Here is an 18,940-nt window from a genome sequence, read left to right on the forward strand (position 1 = left end):
GTGTCTTAATTAAATAAACCAGTAACTACAGCATCAGTCCATCTAGCCTTCTCCCTTACCCTAAAATTTGTTGCTCACTAGCCCACAGGTCAGATCAGCTTCACTACAAGAAGGCAGCCTAGGTAAGTCACAGTTTTATTCAATATTCATCTGCCCAATTCCTTACGGTCCTTCGGGAGACAAACCTGTATTACTGGACTATTCTAACTGCAAAACCACCACCCTTGAAACAAAACTTCGCAATAAACATACATTTGTGCTGAACAATCATTCTTTATGGCCAGACGGTCAATGCTTTATTTGGAAAATAAATATAATTCCAGACACAACATTTTACAGTAAATAAGTACATCTCTACAAGACAGCACTACTTAATTACCCATGCAACATTTGCGGGACAGCTCTTCAGACAGTTTAAATGACATCATTTCTTAAAACCGTATTTGGTAGTCAAGGCAGACACAATATCCCTGTAAGGAGTATCCGAGTCAGATTTGGTCCTTGGTATGCAACACAGCCGACGAAAGGTCGGAGAACGCAGCAACAGGTTGTGCGAGAGTCCCATGAAGCTCGAGGACAGCCAGTACAACGCCATGGACTGCAACGAGACAAATACCGAATTCAGCATCCCTAGATGCAATGCGAACACTACAATCTTAGGCAGCTCTTCACGAACCACAACCACTGGTTACTCCCAGTTATTGAGAAAAATAACTCACCTAAAACCACTCCTCTCAATAACAATAATGGCTTCCATTTCAATGTGTTTTTCACTCTTTCTCAACTCTTCTGGGGAAAAAAAGTCATCTACACTGAAGTTTGACAACAGTTCATAAATTAACTCATATTAAACTCGCTCGAACTTCTGTAGTTCAGACACTGAGTTGATAAGCCAAACAACTAGATACTTTGTTTTTGCTATCCACTGCAAAAATACTCAGAAGTAGAACACCTGGTAAAAATGAGAAGCATTTTAAGAAGATTGTGGAAAACTTCCTCATCAAAGAACTAGGCTGTTTTCCTCTCACAGTAAGCAAACAGTTAGCAAACATTTGTCTGTATGTCCTTATATAAAGTCTTCCTCTCATTTTTGAGATGATAAAAAGGATGCTAACCCGTTCTGAACGTCCTTCCGAGCCCTAGTTCGCGAAAACGATGTTTAGAAACAGTAAGTTTGCAGATCCTTCCCTCTTGGACAAAAATATTCTACACATGTTAAGAATTTAAATGTATACATAGACAAAACATCTTATTTGTTTTAGGGCACGCTGTATTAGAGAGCATGGCCTATTAAATACACCAGGCATTTGGGCTGCTCTTTACGCACTAGGAACGTACCAGAGTCACAGGTTCATGGACGCACCATTAAGACTCTGTACTTACAGAGGGGACTGTTGCAGCAACAGGGATCATCACTACTGACACCACTCGAAAGAAATTCGTAGCAATCTTCTGGAACCTGGAAACTTCCATTTTTTGCGAAGCAAAGATCTGAAAGGGGAGAAACCCGCAGTTATAAAAAAAGCTCTCTTTGAAAGGACTAAAACGAGAAAAAAGGCAACAGTGGGCTTTCTTGTAACCCAGCACTCTTGTTCACCTATGACTTCCATTTTGCATTTTCCATTTCAGTGAACATACTGCTACAATCTTTCATTCAACTTGGTTGATGTTTTACATGTTCAGTCCTTTGTAGAAAATACTGCACCAACCTAGCAAAGTACCCAAGAATCATTTCTAGGTAACATAACTTTACATAGTCACTTTTGCACACCAAAAGTTCCAACACCTCGGCCTGAAGCACAGCCCTCTGAGAAAAGGCTGCCAACGGGAAACAGACCAAACACGGTGGATAGATCACTGAACAAAAGCAGAATCAGGTCTACAGTTACATACTGACTTTTTTTTTTTTCCTCTCTAAGACAGTGTCAGTCCACATGACATAGAAGAAAATGGAGTAAGAATGAAATCCAGAGGGTTAGAGTTTGATGACAACACCTAACAGAAAAATCAAGAAGAAAAATATTTCCATTAAATTACCCCCAAAAATGGGAAATGAAGACTTTTTTTCTGTTTCTGTTGATTCATCTCCCCAGCAATCTTAAAAAGTTCTGAATTTTTTCAATTTATTAAGAACACATAATATTGTCAGTTTTGACAACAATACAGTAACAAATAATTGGGGATGGGGTGTAGAACAAACCAACAAAACCCATATGTGCTTTTGGATGCTTAACACCCAGGAAGCTCATCAGAACGTCATTCTAAGAAAAACATCAGAGTCAAGACTAAATTTTACTGATGCTCAAGCAAAGCCATTAAAGCATCTGAGATGTGTCACATAAGAATTTGTCATCTCTAAACAAGACACCCACCCATTCAAATGCATAGAATAATTCAGTTATTTTTCAGTTCTCCCCAATGCATTTAAAACAGTGATTATCTGAAACTACCCTTATGTTACCATGTTCTACAACTGGGTAATATTGTCTTGCAACTCCATAAGAATTATCCTTTTGCAATCATCCTATTTATTCCACGAACATACCTCCACTATCAGCAAATTCATGAGCCCAAGCGAAACTGGCAAAATCCATGTAGAATCTGGTGCCGTGAGGTCTGTAAACCATAATGCTCCGCCTGCTGAAAACTGTTCTTGAACTACAAGAATAAAGAAAACACCGAATTAAGCATGATTTGCTACCTCAAGTTAAACAGAACCATACCATGTATTACAATCAAATCATCCAAGTTTCTAGGTACATTTTATCTACACAAGAATTACTATTAAAACAGAAAAATTTGGTTTAACAGATCGCATGACAAGGCGGCCTGCTATCAATACAAGTAAAAAATGGTGGGAGATGCAAGCTGAGGTCCAGCTTAGCTCATGACGGCCACCGATTCAGGTAAACCTGCGATAACAACTAGCTTGATCTCCACCACCATTTTACAAGCCAATGAGAAAAATATGCAATGCAGTAGGCTACAGTGACTACATATTTTGTGGGTTTGAAATATTTTTCTTAACAACTGTATAACTTGTTACATTTTTCTTAGAACAAGAAACTATAAACTCTTTTCTAAAAAAAAGAAAATACCAGTATTTTTATTTAAAAAAAGCCCACACATTCACCTTGCCTGTAGTCCTTCACGTGAAACTTCACATGGAAGAAAAAAATACAGATTAATAGTGATTGTGCTGTGGCGTGGGTTATATTACTTGGTAAATAAGCTTATCTTGTGAAACAGAAAAATCGCAAGACAATTTTTTTTTTTTTTCCTAGTTACGCTGTCTTCAGAAGACCACAAAATAATTAAACGCTCACACAGCCTAACAAAACGCCCCACATTGTTCCCAGAGCTCAGGCCCTGGTACTGCTTTTAAAGAGGCATCCCACAAAGCTCACAACAGTATCACAAAAAGCAAAAGCGTCTAAGTAGAGATCAGTGATGCTCTAGACACTGCGAATACCTGCTGGAAGAGTTCAAACCAAAGAAACATACAGCTGTGGTCCAGATGCGAGTTCTTTGGTTACATGAACGGTGGTTTAATCTAGTACAACATGTACAACGTACCTAGTCAAACTCTTTGAAATTCATTTTTATTTTTATCAGCCATTTAAGTATGCTTAATCTATATTAAGTTTAAAAACTTAGTAGTGAAGTAGTTTTACGTATCACTCAGGAGACTGTGTTCTTTAACCAACGAAGCGTCTGCAAAAACTGTAACTGATCGAAAAATGACTGTTAAGAGTGTGTCTGTTCAGATTAATCACCTCCTGAGTCCGTGGCACCAACACTGCAGTTGCGCAAAGCGAGGGACACGCAAACCCACATTGGAATCTGTACCCACACCAGTAAAGTGGCTTTGAAGGGATGGCAGTTGTCTCGAATGTACAGTTCCGTAATAATCCTCCGTAGGTTTTTCTTAAAGTGGAACCTTTTAGAAAGAAAAAAAAAAAAAAGTCCTCTCACAATACCTGTTACAGAGTAACTTCTCAAATTCTCAAATAAGAATTCCACAGGCTGTGCATGTCAAATTGGCTTCTTTAGGTGCAACTCTGGAAAACCTGAAAGTCTTTCCTCTTCAAACGTGCCTCTCTCCTTCGCCAACCCCTTTTCCTCACAACTTTTAGCCCTGTTGCCCTAAGCACCTTTTCACAACTGAATTTCCCTTTGTAATCGGCAGCTGCCAGTAACTTGTCTGATGTTTTATTTCACAGTGCTTTTTGTCTGAACTAGGATATAACTTTCTCAATACAGCGGCAAGCAGCCAGTTACATGATCCTCAGTAACCCAGCTTAGATACACTGCTACTGCACAGGGTGTGGTACTACTGCACGGGGTGCTAACAAATGAACAGGACCACCACCATTCAAGCCTCAAGTTCCAGCAATATTTAGATACCACAATAGCTAAAGAAACATGAGCTACAAGTAAAGACAACAAAAACAATCCTGCATGTGGCCCTGTAATCATAAGCCTATCAAAAGTTCAGAGCTTTAAAACAGATATGCTCTGACAGGCAATATAAGAAACACAGATAAGTCATAGAATCGGTAAGAAAATCAAAGCTTTGGACAACGGCAGAATCTTTTTGCAAGACTGTTGTTTGTAAAACTTTCCCTGCTGCTACCCCTCAACCCGCAACAGATTTATAAGGTATACGTCATTGCCATCTTACCTGGCCACCTTTTCAGACCAACCCAGTTGCTTTCCACGAACAGAAACTTCATAGCGAAGATGCTCAGCTAGTTTTTTAATCTCAGGCTGCAAATTTTCCAACTAGCTAAAGAAAAGGAAAAATGTTTATGCGCAGTTACGTGTAACAACCACTTCCTCTCCCCACCCGATACTGTAAACACATTAAAAATGACTGCGGAGGACAAGGCACGCATCTATGAACGCCTTTCATCTTTAAGCAAAATAAACAGATGAAAGAATTATTGAGAAGTATTTACAGTAACAATCGAAGATGCCATCTTGTTGCTAAATGAAATAAATACAGAATTAGATTTTATATTTTGTTCCTAATAAGCACCTTTTTGTCTTCGTTCAGGAATTGTAACCACCTACTTTACTAAACAAAAAAACCCTTTAACGCCACTTAAAAAAAATTTAAAGCCCGGCTGGACGTACAACTTTGCAGTTGCCTAAGTCGCTATCCTGAGAAGTAAGAAGAGATCCCGTTACACAAGACTACAATACGATATTCACTTCTAGAATCAAAAGAAAAGGAAAAATGAACAAGCGCCACTAAAAAAACCCAAAGAAACCAAACAAAAAATCCCCCACCCCAACCACACTACAATAAAAGAATTAAATTATGCTGCTTCTGCAATAACAGTCAGAACAAGGGCCACTGAAGAACCCTGTCCCAGCAACACACCTGCATTTACCCATCTGACCTCTACACAGGTGAAGAACAAAGATCGAATTGATTCCTAATCAGGCTTGAATCCTGGCAGCTGTGCAGCACCCCCCTACAGTCCTCGTTAGGTGGTAAAAAAAACAGCACAGAAAAGGGGAAACCCCCTACTTCATACCACGGCACTGCAAAGGCTCCTTTACGGCTGTAGGCACAGCATATGACCTCTTTAGTAACTTCAACCGTTTTCCTCGCTTCTGAGGAAAAGCAGATATTTACAAATTGCTGAAGGCTAGTTTACTTCAAGGTTTGAAGGGACAAGCTTTAGCGAAAGCTTTGCTTAAGTTAACAGAGCAAATCACAGAAAGTACCTTGCACGCCGCCTGGCTCTCGCACTGAAACAACTCCATCTTCGTGTAGTGACCGTGAAAAAGATGCACGTTCCCATTTTTCAGTTTTATTTAGACTTCACGTGTCGAAGGAAGGACCAACCACCGAAAAACCTCCCACCAGCTGCGATGCCCTCCGCCACACGAGGTCAACACGCAGCACAAGCGGACCACCCCCGCTAAAGCGGGGGGGGAGGGAGAAACCGCGGCCAGGACCCCGCTGGAGCGGTTTTGTGGAAAAATACCCCCACTTTCGTTGCGAAACCCCGCTCTCACCAGAATTCCCGCCCCGCCTGCCGCGAAGCCCAGGCGCAAGCCCGCCCAGAGCACCCCGAAGGTCCGCTGGCCGTGCCCCCCGGTCCCTCCTCCCTCACACAACCAGGGCGATCGCCCTCAGGACGCGAAGACCGGCGGCCGGCAACCCACCTTGGCCAGGAGGCGGCTCTGGTGCGCTGCCAGCGGCAAAGTGACGGCGGTGCGGAGCAGGCCTGCGCCGCAGACGATGGCGGCCCACCACGGCAGCCCGGCGGCCGCCTGCAACGCCACCAACCCCTCCTCCGCCCAGTGCACCGGCACCGACTGCGCCAGCCGCTCGTACCAGCCGCCGCTCGCTCCCGCCGTTGCCGCCGCCGCCGCGACCGTTAAGCGCCCGCCCGCCGTGCGAGCGGCGCCCGCCCGCGCCAGCCGCCACATGGCTAACGGCTCTTCCGAGGAGGGGGCGGGGCCCCGCCGCGCATGCGCCCGGCCGCCCTGCCGGCGCCCGCCATGCCGACTGAGGGCAGGAGGAAGGGCGGGAAGCCGCGATACGGGCGGCCGCTAATTAGTCCTCGCTGATGAGGAGCTGGTGGGTTGCCACGCCGCGGGCACGGCCCAGAGTGTGAAGGGTGGGTGCTTCCCTCCTTCCTGCAGGGCAAGGAGAGGTAAAGAAAGCCCTCGGAGGAGACGGGCAGCTACTGAGGGCTCCGCCTTGTTCATTTCTCCTTCAGCCTTAAGGATCTGCCGCAGCCCTAGCACCCATCTCTCAGCATGGTTTCAATCCGTTTTCTTAAATAAAGACGACCTGCCAGGTCCCAACACAGTACGTTCTTTTTTTATTGGTCAAATAAAAACCTTTACATGTGAAGTATTAAAAAAAAAAAAGTATCCAAGAAAAAAAAAAACAAAAAAACCACTGTTCCTGCGACAGACTTCCAAAAAGCCCCAGGATTTCATCAAACAAGGCCAAGGCCACAAAGGCACCATCCATTCTACGCTCCCGGGGCCACAGCTCGATTTTTCAAATCAACAAAAGACAGGCAGGAAACCACAACCCTCGTTCACTCCTGTTCTTCTGACCCACGGCATTCACGGTTGTAATAAATACTGAGCAGTACGATGCAGTAGGATTATTTCCGAATCAGAATGCAAATAATCCTAAAGAGCACTGAAACATGAAGCAAAAAATTCCAGTAGAGGGCCAAAGGTGATAGAGTAGACTAGAAGAAGGGCACTATTCCTCACTCAGAGTAAGGTGCTCAAACGGAGTATCAATCGTTTTTCTCAGCAGTTTTTCAGTTTGGTATCCGTTTTGCTACCACCAATTCTTTACACAAAGTATTTCAGGTGATCAGACAGTTGAAAAAAGGAGCTTACTTTTATTTAGAGCATCACCTAAGGGCATGTATATGGACATCGGTATGCACAAACCTTCTGGACACCTCAGCAAAACCACAATATTTTAAAGGCAGCAGGTTTCCTTGGACAAGTGGGGTTTTCTTCTGGCTTCCAAAGGAGTACCATAATAAATACGAAACAGCACTTGTTAAATTCCAGCCTTACCAGCACCCCATTTAACTCATCTGGGATATTTCTTTCCCAGATTTTATCTCTCAACTTAGAACAGAAGGGCTGACACCAAGTGACACGGCAAGGAAAAAACAAGCTTTCCTTCAGCCTTCCCCTGTGCAGAGAAACCAGCAACAGATCACGCTGGCCCTCGCTTGTCCTGCACAAAAACACATTTCACTCGTAGATCGACTTTAAACCATACGTACATGAACTGTACGGGGATCCTGACTGGAGCTGTTTGTCACTGCTGACCGAGTCTTGCCTCACAGGACCCCTGAGACTTTGCCTCCCCGTACTCCTCCTCGTTCCAAGCAACTGTGAGTGAAGAAGGTGGCAGCTCTTGACAACGACTGTAAGGAAATTCTCACTTGGACTTTTCCAAATAAACCTACACAGGGCAGTGACCCAGTTTGGAGCAAGACATCGTCTACTAGAACCAAGCCACTTACTCTGAAATAAGCCTTCCTTCAAAGTCGGTTTTCATCAGTGAAGCTCTGCTAAAACTCCTAAACTCTCATTCTTGAACTAACACACACCAAGGATGTATGTTCTGAAACGACACTTGGAGGCAAGGGAAGGGACCACAGGAACCGAAGGTCTGGGAGAACTAGTGAAACAGAACAGACCTTGCTGCATCAACCCAACTGTAAGAATAATTTTTAATAGATGCTGCAGCGTGATACATTTCCCCTGTTTACCGGGCAAGTAGGGGAGTTCAGTGTGGAGATAAGTCTGAATGTGCCAAAAGGCTATTTTCTCAGGCGCTTTTTGCTGAAAAGCTGGGTCTTTTCATGGAAGGAAAATGAAAACCCTTAGCATCTTGTTACTACTAATGTATGCCTTATCAAAAAAAATCCAACACACATTTGGAAGAAGCCCTCTGATAATGCCCATTTTTTTTTATAAGGTACTTAAATTACACAAGTAGAAAAGTTATGCTTATTAATAGTTTAATGTATGAAGGAAACATCCAGATTTCTGAATATGAAGGTACATATCTCACATTAATTTAAGTCTACATAAAGTAGAGCCTCTATACTGACATATTGAAATTTACTTTCTGCTTAGCCATTTGTTATGTAAACAATTGTACATTTATTTGCCATTCTAAAACTTCAGGATCAAGTTTACATAATTTTGCTAAATTTCTGTGTTTGCTCAGAAGCAGTTTACAGTACTAAAACCAACCAGCCAAAGAACAGCTTCAACAGAAAGTTATGTCAAAAAAAAAAAAAAAAAGAAAAAAAAAAAGGAAAGGAAAGAATAAAGGCTAACTAAGTTGAAACGTATGATGGTGGGGAATGGGCGGTCACAATGTTCACAGAAAAAGGTCAGTTAGTAAGTTCTTCTGCAAAAAGCCTACACACTTCAGTCAAGCACATCAGTAGAATGATCTGGGAGCACATAAACTGTTTCTGCCATTTGTGGTTTCCTCTGCAAAAAAAGGAATCTCAAGGCTAGCAAGTTGATCCCACTCAGCCAAGTTGGTTCATATGCACACTGTTCATGTGAGGTGTCCAAGTTCCAGTCCACACCTGAAAGAGAAAGCTTCATTTAACACCATGCTTTGGGGCTGCTCAGAACAGTTCAGAAGTCAAAAATTATCCTCCAGTGCTTATGGTTTTCACTGCACCCAAGTAAAGCCCAACATCAGACAACACAGCAATCCACCATCAAACTACACTGAGCTCCTTTCAGCACTTGTTTCATCCTGCTGTAATTCCAGTGAGAAAAGAGGGAAATGGCGTTTTAATCTTTCTGCCTGTACCTTTTCCCCTTCGCCCAAGTGTCCATCTTCCTCTTCCTTTCTACTTAGTGCAAAAAAATGTTCAACCCAGCCTGACTACTTTCCATCACAGCACAACCAAAGAGAGAAATCAATGCTATTTATTTATGCTCACTAGTTCCTCCATGGCAGCAACACTAATGTAACATGTATTTTACTGTTCCAGGGGAAAAAAGGTATCCCTTGAGACCCAGGGAAATAAGTACTCCCTCTAAACATGCCAGGTCAGCTGTCAAGGAGAATTACCAGAACTCTGTATGTGCAAAATTATTTGCAAGGACAGCGCCTGAAGACCTCCAGCTTTCAGAGGAACAGAAAAGACTACCTCTCCTCTTTTCCTTATGAAGTTCAGACAATCAAGAACTTGATTTCTGGCACCCTGAATTATTTCCCCCCAGTGCACACCAACACCCTCAGCTCTGGGGAAACCCAAGTATAATAAAGTAAAACCTTCTTTGGGGGACAAAGTTTTCTTATTAAACCAGACGTCGCCTCGCAAGGGTCAGGAGCCGCTTCAGAGCAACACGTGAACTGTGGCCAAACAACAGACCGCCTCTTCTGCACACCTACACTCTGCCAGGGCCGGGAGCTGCTGTTTGCAGCTTGGACAATTCCCAAGCAAATTAAGTCCAGAAATATCTTTATTCAATAACAGTATAACAAAGCTCACTGTATAATTAAAAATAAACACAGGATGTAATGTAACAAGAGCTACTAATGATCCATTATAATATTAGTTTCTGGCTGAGTATGAACAAGAGGTTTAGGGCAACATAATCCCTATACCTGGATTGTATTCATTGGACAAGCCTATAACCCAGGCAAGATCAGAGCAGCAGACACAAGAGCTACTTACTCCCTTCCTACCTGAACTCTTAACACACTGAAGACATCATACCTTTCAGTGCCCCGCCATCAATCCTTTAGACCTATTGCCATTTTCCCTTTTCGGGAAGGGATAGCTTACATAACAGCAAATAAATGGCTTTTCTCACAAAAGCAAATTGATCATGTTTTCCCAAATGCAGAACTGCACAGACAGAAATCATGATCATTTTGAGTAAAATACACAGTGTAAAACTATCTTTTCTATCCAGACTTGCCTACGACACATCATCAGAAAAGCTGATCTGCAGTAATTAACTTTGATTAAATAGGCAGCTTCTCTAAGCTCAGCTAGAAGCAAGCTTCCCCATTCTCAAGCACAAGTATATTGACAGAAGTAACAGCAGCACACTCCTTTGAACTGCATTAACTTAGCGATGCTCATTTTTTTCTCTGGACAACTTACACTTATTTTTGGAGTGATGACAAATGTTTAGAAGGTGTCAGTAAGCACGTACAGCGCTCAGTGCTGCAGCGAGTAGGGGGGCTGCATCAGCTCCTTAAGAGACATGAGCAAAAAGAAGAAACTCTACACTGTATTTTCATACTTCCTAACAGCGTTTTCATACTTTCTAACAGCTAGAATCTTATCTTAACCACACTGTTTCTTAAGTTGAAACAAAACTGCAAATATAAAAATTGAATAATTACCGTCTGAGGCCCGTTATTTTCCGTGGAATTTGAAACCATCTTTATCAGCGAGTTCCAAGATGGGTCAGCAGCATGAGGCCCGTTAAATATAGGGCCTCCAGTACCATCTGTGATGGGGGCTACAGGAGGAATCATTGCATTCCCATACACAGAAAAAGGCATACCCTTAAGGGGAGGAAAAAGGAAGAATCAGTATGTATTCATAAGCAGTGCTACCACTGCACACACAGAACGACAAAAGGGGATTTGTGTTAAAGAAATTCTCAGTCTGAAAGCAGTAACGAAACGCCTGCATTTAAGAAAAACTTTTCTATGTGGGACAAGTTATTTTTTATTAGATCTAGGCTTCTGCAATACTGTGAGGGCTAGTCAGTGTTTTATCTTACACACACTCAACCACACAGTGAACGATACGCCCGCGTTGTTCATCTGCCCCACGCACTGACAGGGCAATCGAGCGTACCGCGCATAACAAGTCCAAGAAGGTCATTACCCCGACTTTTGGGAAGTCCATGTATCCTGCGGGAACGGGCTGATGGAATGTACCGGAAGGCGTTACGATTCCCGTGCTGTCTCTCTCCATGGCTTGGTGTGAGAACACCCCTGGATCAGACATGGGCCTGTGGATCATGTGGCTCCCCATTCCGCTGTGACACCAGTCCACTTTATCTAACAACACAGAAGACACAGCAAGAGCATTATACACGATACCTGCTAATCATCTGTTTTCCAGCCTAAATGTCTGCACGCTGTAACGTTTCTATAAGTGGCATTTGCTCAGCTTGCAGTTCCTGTGCATCTACCTGCATTAAAACTTAGGTGCGTGTGGGACAGAGAGCATCAGGAACGGTACCTGCACACCCCACGGCAGGAGCCTTGAGCCAGTGCAAGGAGTTTTGAACAGTTATAAGCAACCAAAGCGTCACCTCTGCAATCTTCCTTCATTTGAAAGGGAAAGCTGGCATTTGTGGTACCTCTTCCTCCTCCAAAAACCTAAACTCCTTGCACATTTGGTTCTGTGAAAGGGGTATGTACGCTATGAAGACTATTTGCTCTACTTCGTTACTGTTCTTTCATGAATCATTTAATGAATTAAGAGACAGAGAAGTACTTTTCAAAAGCAAAAGTACAAAATGACCAGCTGGAGACCTGTGCTCACGTTCTAATTACATGAATTCATTAGAGGCAGCTTGATATTGTTAGTACAGTTCAAACCTCAGACATCCAGAAAGCCAATTTAAAAAAAGACAAACAAAAAAACAACAAAAAAACACCAAAAAACCCCCAAAACATAAGGAAATTATATTTGGAGGGGCACAGAAGGCATACAGAAACATTTCCGAAGCCATCCTAATATTCAACAGGAGAAGAGCCAATCCTATTCTGAACTGAAAATCAATATGTTGAAGTAACTGAACGAAGTAGAAAGAAAGCAGCATTCCAAAAGCCAAGACCGACATAAAGGGCAAGTTTTACACCTAGACAATGCAAATAAAAATATTCTATTTCTAAAGCCTTAATGATGAATAGCCTCTCACTACACAGATGGGGAAAAGACCACTAGTGAAGTACAAAATGGTTTGGGTATATCCTATCTATTTTGTATTTGGACAAAAAAACCCGGGACGGTATACATGCAAAGCATGTGCACAGCCAAGTCTATTAAAACCGTAAGCTGTTTGGACTCCTCAGTCAAGCACTGGAACAGGTTGTTCAGAGAGGCTGAGCAGTTTCCATCCTCAGAGGTTTTCAAGATCAGATTGGATAAAGCCCTGAGCAACCTGGTCCGACCTCACAGCAAATCCCATTTTGTGCAGGAGGCTGACATGACCTCCAGAGGTCCCATCCAACACAGTCTCGTCTTCTGTCCCCCTCATCCCAAGCAACAACAACGAAAAAACCCTAAACCAAACAACCAACCAATCCCCCCCAAAAGACAACGTAAAAAAAATTCAGCAGTCTCCTATAAATTGCATCCAAGACTCCTGAAGCGTTTGCTGAGAAAAGCTGTCCCATCAGTTACTTAAGTTTTTAATGTATTCTGAAATACTGAATTCTGTGCGACTACAGGAAAGCCAAGAGCCTTGCGTTAGTAAAATGCAAACGGCATGACTGCAAGGAACAAAGAAAACTCAAATGTGGAATACTACCAATTCACAAAAACATAAATTGCACAATCCTCAGCACAAAAAGCTCGATCTTGGCTACAAATTTAAGTTAAATATTAACTCCTATTGTACAAAATAATCTGTTTATCTACAGAAAGAAAATATACAGTTATCTTGAAACATCTTCATTTTTCTCCTCTTCCTAAATCCAGTGATCCTTACTCAGTTCATCCCCGTAAACCCTGCGGTTTTATTTTCCCCATTATTTCCTGCTTCGAGTAACAAACGTTCACAGCCTGGGTGTTTCAGAACCCCTGAGGTTTTCTGAGACCTTGTTAAAACACAATTAAGTGGATAGGAGGGCAAACAGGAGTCCCTGCTAGAGCTCCTTTGGAAAGAGCACTCCTACGTTTTGAGGCACTCACTTCTGCATTGTCCTTCAGCTCCAAAGGCAAGTTAGGAAAACACAATATTGCGGTCACTTGCAAGCGCGCACAGAGACATCTATTAATACTACGTACCTTGATTGCCACCTATACCTTCGAAGGACCAGATCCCACTATGTCCCACTGGAGCAGCTAAGTTGCTCCCAATAACAGATGGAGTAGACGTTCCAGTTTGTCTAATACGTGCAGACCGTTCAGTCCCAATCGGAACTGGAACTTTTCTGTCCTGAGAAACATTACTGGGTTTTTCTGATCCCAAGGACACTGCTGAAGGGGTGGGAGATGGTGCTCTTACGCCAGAAGACACCGACTGAGCAGGAGATTCTGCAAGAAGAGCAACGAGAGCACTTTGTAATGGCAGCCAGATCCTCTCAAGTCACCACAAACCTATCCTTTAATGTCAAGCCACACATCAAACAAGTGGAAATGCGTAGTTTGTAATGCCAGATTCATAGAGCAAACACTTCAGGATAATTTCAACGCTTTTACTTTCAGATCAGAGAGACATTCACCATCGATTTAGTCTCTTACATAAAATGATTATGATGCCCTGTCAGCTCAGCTACTGGACATACACCACAACCGATGACAACAGACAGTTCAAAATCTTAACTAAGCATTACTCTGTATCAGCAATAGAGGATTTGAGGATTATATCCAAAAGCATAGCTGAAATAAACCCATGTTGTTGTTGGGTTGGTTTGGGTTTGTTTCTTCTTGGTTGGTTTTTGGTTGTTGTTTTTTTCGTTTTGGTTGGTTGGGTTTTTTTAATCCCGGTTTGCTGTCTGTGTGTTTTTTGGTTTTGGGGTTTTTTGTGGGTTTGGTTTGTCATTACTTTTGCCAGTAAAACAGAGTAACTGTTCCCTGACTGAGCCAGCACTCAACAGTTCATTTGTCTTCTGTCCAAAAAACTCCACTGCATAGCCAAAACTGCAGGAGCCAAACACGGAGGAAGGTACCAGAACTTGTCCTAGTATTTTCTCCTGGAATACATTACACAGTTCTAAGAATATCAGAAAAACTAAGCAATCACCACTGTCGAGCTATCTTTAGTAAAACATCATTATGAGGTTTACACAACTCATGCTTGGAATATTAACTTCACAAACCAAAGAACCAACCTTTTCTTTGCAAGACGACTAAAAGAACGTCATATACGCTAACAGGCCAAAGTTAACTGCAGCAAGAATAAGGAACTCCGCAATAGCATGACCTTAGCGGCTAGAAAAACCACACTAGAGATCAGAACTTGCACAAGAAAATTTTATCTCAAAATCCGAGATCGCATAAAGGCTTAAAACATATCTGAAAACCTTAATTTAAAAATCAACACAACTAGAAAAGCCTACCTAAAATCGGCCATGCATGAGGCCACTTTATTTGTACAATAGCTTATCAACTAGTTTCCCACTGACTGGAACTCACCGTTTGATGCTGATGAACAAGGAGGCAATAAACTAAGTGGGGAAAAATGCTGTCTGTTAAAATTAGCAGCTGCAGGTGCTCCACCAAGAGGTGTCCCAGGCGCATATATTTGACCTCCCGAAAGGTTTGAGGCAAAATTACCCAGGTGTGTAGAAGAAGGTGTTACAGAAGCATAGGGTGAATCCATACTGACAATACCTATGAGAGAAAATGGCACAAGTAAGTCCCAGCACTCCAAGATCTCTGTGAAGAGGTCGCCCATATCATGGAAATAATAAAGAAGGAAGGAAAACATTTGTCTAATCAACTGGGGGGGGTTTACTATTTTCCAAAGAAAATGGGGAGTCTTAACCTTCATACTCTGCAAGTATTGACAGTAGTGCTGTATATATAAATGAAAAATGATTCTTATGTTATCATGCAGGTAACCCTGAAAGCAAGGAAATTAAGGGAATATAATACACGTTCTGATATAACTAGACATCGGAAAAGTAACTGAGCATTTTATTAACCCGTAATTTAAATTCCTATGTTTACAAAGTATGACTTCATACCAAGAACAGTGGAACTAATACTGAAGATTTGAAGACTTTCTCCATTATTTTTTTATTTTACAGAATGATGTCTACATACACCATGATCAACACTGAAGTGGTTTTTTCCCCAATCCCGGGATATGTTTTCACTTGCTTAAGAAAATGATATTTTATTAAGACCAGGTGGCACCAATCGGCCAAGGTATTCAAAATACAAGAATTACTACCCCCTTAATATTGTCCTCAATGAAGAAAAGGAAAAACAAAATCTTAGGATTTTAAGTTTCAAAACATATATTAAAGAAGCTTGTTACCACCCAACTGCTGTGGCACTTGCATGTTTCTCCTACTCGGAAAGCATATGACAAAAGATTTGCATTTGTAGTTTTAGTTAGGAGAAAAAAAAAAAATCCCTTCACCAGTGATAGGCAGAAGAACTAAGCAGCACAGCACCTGCCTCCTCTGCATCAATCATTATCAAGATCCAACCTCTATTTTTTTGTCAAATTCTGCAGGCTCTCAGGGGCTACTTTTCCCTGAACTAACGTAACACTTCCTGACTCTATAATAGACACCTCCAACTTAACCTGATGTGCCTGCAGCCTTCCAAAAGGGAAATTGCTGAAATAAGAGCAGGACTGTGGTTAAAGCACTACTTTCACTGAGGAACTGACTGGCACACTCAAGTGATAGACAGTGTACGAGTGTGCCGAAGTCAAAATGCTAAGAGCATGTTAATTTGACAAAATTCACAGAGAGCGCCTCAAAAGCTACTCAACGCCACGATACTCACAAAATATGAAAAACCTAGCTGCTACATCTCTTGTTTCATAAACAAAAGCTACATAAACAAGAACTCGCAGGTCCTACTAAAACAGGCACAGAAAGCACAAACCGTGTGCGTACGTTCTGGAAGCTACAGAACAAGTTCTGTGACAACCCCTCGATCTCTGTGCAGAACGCTAAACATCTCGCTACAGAACTCAGGAAGTCAATGCAATTAAGGTTTTTGATTGAATTTAATATTTAAGAGAACACACCTCTTAATCCAAACACAAATTTTTTTATCATCCTAACACTTTCAAGACGCTGCATATTCTTCTGCAGCCTCAGGACAACCAGCAAGTTGTCACAAACTAGAATACTTATTAGCTGGTGGTAGGGAAGGGAGGTGGAAACAACAGTGAGGTGTTTTGTTATCTCAGCTATCGCAGAAGACTAGATTGGAATGGCAGAAAAATGCCTCAGCTCGACTTTTATTAAGTTCATCAGCTGCAAAATAGTTATTAGATTTGACAGGTGGCACTTAAAAGGAAGATGAACTCAACTTTGCTTACAGAAACAACAACAAACTATATTACAGCACCCTTTTGTTGCAGGGCAGACAGTGATTTACTATAAATCACCACAAAAGCCAAGGCAGACAGTATTACGTGTTCAAAATAAAAACATGCAGCAGTTATTATTTAAGTATATTATTAAGGTATTGAGCACAAAAACACACACTTACCTGAGGGACTTGGAGCTGGCCTCTGTAACGGTGGCCTAAAACCTGGGGCTTTGGAAGTATCAGACTGATGTAAAGGATCTGAATTTGGCAAAAATGAAGACTTTCCTGATAGCATAGATTCTGGTGTTGTCTGAGATGAAACGACGGAACCACCCCAGAAGGCATGAGCAGACGTAGGACTGTTTTCAAACAACGTACTAAAGGGCCCAAATGGTAAAGTAGCACTGAAGTTGTTACCCATAGACTTGTTTGCTGGATGGGCTGAATTCTGAGAAGCACTTTGTGTACTTAAGGTAGAAGGAAGCTGCACTGAAGAAGGAACGCTGTGGGGCCTTTTGATGTGATTAACGTTGAGGACTGCGACGGAAGAATTTTGCACAGGAGCTGGATTCTTATGGACGCTACCGGTTCCATGGACAGGCGGTCTGATGGCCGGGGTTTCCATCTTAGCTGCAGGCTGAGAAGACCCCATTGATGTCTGAGACATGGGATAGGTCATCGGGGCATTCGTTGGACCTGCCACAGGAGTGGATGAGCTTGTCGCTGCTAAATTTGGAGGCACAACCATTCGAGGATCTGGTGCAGGAACCTGAGGCTGCTGAAGAGGGGGTCTTGCCTCTTGCAGAGGAGCTCCCGGAGGCTGCTGATGAGCAGGGTGCACAGATGAGCTGCCGGTACCAGAATTGGGCTGCCTACTGCTGGTTGAGCTGTTCGTTTCCACTGCTGGCGGACTACCCACTTCTGGATCAGACGAAGGTGCACCTTTATTGGGAGAGCTTGCCGCGCAGTCGGAAGGACTGCTTCTGGAGACACCTGCTGGCTGCGCAGGAGGAGAAGGAGATGAGGGGGAAGATGCAGGGTAGTGTTCTTTGGCAGTAGGAATTGGATACGTGGCATTCGTAGGTGCTGTGCTCGTGTTACTCGCCGTGGTCGTCACTGTGGTCGTTGTGGCGTTTGATGTCTTCACGACCGTGACGAAAAGCTGTCTTCTGACTGAAGGTGAACTTGGACTGCCGTTTGCAGAAGAACCAGGCACAGTAGAAGCCACTGAACTTGTTGTAGCTGTTGGACTAGTTGTCAAAGAACTTGCTGAATTCACCTGAGAACCGCTGTTGTTCTGACTGTTATGGCGAGGCACCATGTGAGGTTTCGGTGAGTTGGTAGCTCTTGCAGGGCTCAACGGCCTAACAGGAAACGGACCCCACGTGGACTGAGCTGGTGGGAAAGTACCTCCAAAGTGTGTCATGGGCAACCGAGGCGGACGGATTTGCTGGAAAGTCTGAGCAGCAAGTAAAGCGTGTGCAAACTGCGGAGGAGGATATGCTAATGGAAGAGAAACTTGGAAACCAGGCCGCACGTTATTCACTGGGTTCTTAATGGTTTTGTGAGTGGATGCTGAAGAAATTGCAGGCACGGTGAGCGCGGAGGCAGTCTGAGATGTTGACGAAGCAGCTACGGTGGTCACTTTGATGCCCACGAGAGAACTGTTAGCAGCTGTAGTGGTGGCAGGTGTCGACGACCCTATTTTGGAGTTTGCAGCTGAACTTTTCAAACGGTTCTTTGGAATAAGTTCATCAATTTCCTTATCTGGATCCTTAATCAGAGCATTGATCAACTGCGTGGCCTGTCTTGTTGATTCTGTGCCACCCCTATAAAAAGGAAGGAAGGGAAAAGAGAAAGTGCATCTAAAGCATTTACAAACATTATAGCAAAGCACCTCCAACACGGGATCCAGCCTGTCTTCTGTCATGCTAACAGAGACAGAAAAATAAGTCTCGACCTCAAGACTGAGCTTGGCATGTTCTTGCTGCTGACAATTATTTAAGAAGCTGAAGTTGAAAACTCTAACTCCCGAAAAACCCAAATGGTTAAAATGTTTACTTCCCTAAACACACCTACATATTTAGCCATGTCTAAGCTAGTCTAAACACAGAATCCTGACGTTTAAGCTCCACCTTATCTCAAAAGTCGTCTTTTGTACAAACACCATGGTACCAACTGGCAGTTGC

The 18,940-nt window shown here is 42.8% G+C and overlaps 2 protein-coding genes across 7 annotated transcripts in view; both read right to left on the reverse strand.

Annotated features, from left to right (window-relative positions):
* Positions 1 to 270: 270 nt before the first annotated feature.
* Positions 271 to 6,464, reverse strand: LOC115345729 (cytochrome c oxidase assembly protein COX18, mitochondrial). Of its 2 annotated transcripts, none has more exons than XM_030025037.2 (6): positions 6,184 to 6,464; positions 4,685 to 4,785; positions 3,777 to 3,940; positions 2,546 to 2,658; positions 1,384 to 1,491; positions 271 to 598 (listed from the first exon to the last, which is right to left on the reverse strand). In XM_030025037.2, exons 1-6 carry the CDS (start codon positions 6,448 to 6,450, stop codon positions 425 to 427), a joined length of 927 nt encoding a protein of 308 aa, XP_029880897.1. In that variant the 5' UTR covers positions 6,451 to 6,464; the 3' UTR covers positions 271 to 424. The 2 variants fall into 2 exon arrangements, with proteins under 2 accessions (XP_029880897.1, XP_040982927.1); XM_041126993.1 differs by lacking the exon at positions 271 to 598 and adding an exon at positions 605 to 789.
* A 2,053-nt stretch (positions 6,465 to 8,517) lies between these two features.
* Positions 8,518 to 18,940, reverse strand: part of ANKRD17 (ankyrin repeat domain 17) — a 95,475-nt gene continuing 85,052 nt past the window's right edge. For all 5 annotated transcript variants that reach the window (XM_030031910.2, XM_030032000.2, XM_030031816.2 and 2 more), the window contains 6 exons: positions 16,932 to 18,580; positions 14,886 to 15,083; positions 13,536 to 13,784; positions 11,400 to 11,575; positions 10,907 to 11,071; positions 8,518 to 9,119 (listed from right to left, as the gene is read on the reverse strand). In XM_030031910.2, coding sequence (XP_029887770.1) covers positions 9,060 to 9,119; positions 10,907 to 11,071; positions 11,400 to 11,575; positions 13,536 to 13,784; positions 14,886 to 15,083; positions 16,932 to 18,580 — 2,497 coding nt within the window. In that variant the 3' untranslated portion in view covers positions 8,518 to 9,059. The remainder of the gene's footprint in view (positions 9,120 to 10,906; positions 11,072 to 11,399; positions 11,576 to 13,535; positions 13,785 to 14,885; positions 15,084 to 16,931; positions 18,581 to 18,940) is intronic.

The sequence above is a fragment of the Aquila chrysaetos genome, chromosome 1 (assembly GCF_900496995.4).
Source record: "Aquila chrysaetos chrysaetos chromosome 1, bAquChr1.4, whole genome shotgun sequence".
Taxonomy (NCBI): domain Eukaryota; kingdom Metazoa; phylum Chordata; class Aves; order Accipitriformes; family Accipitridae; genus Aquila; species Aquila chrysaetos.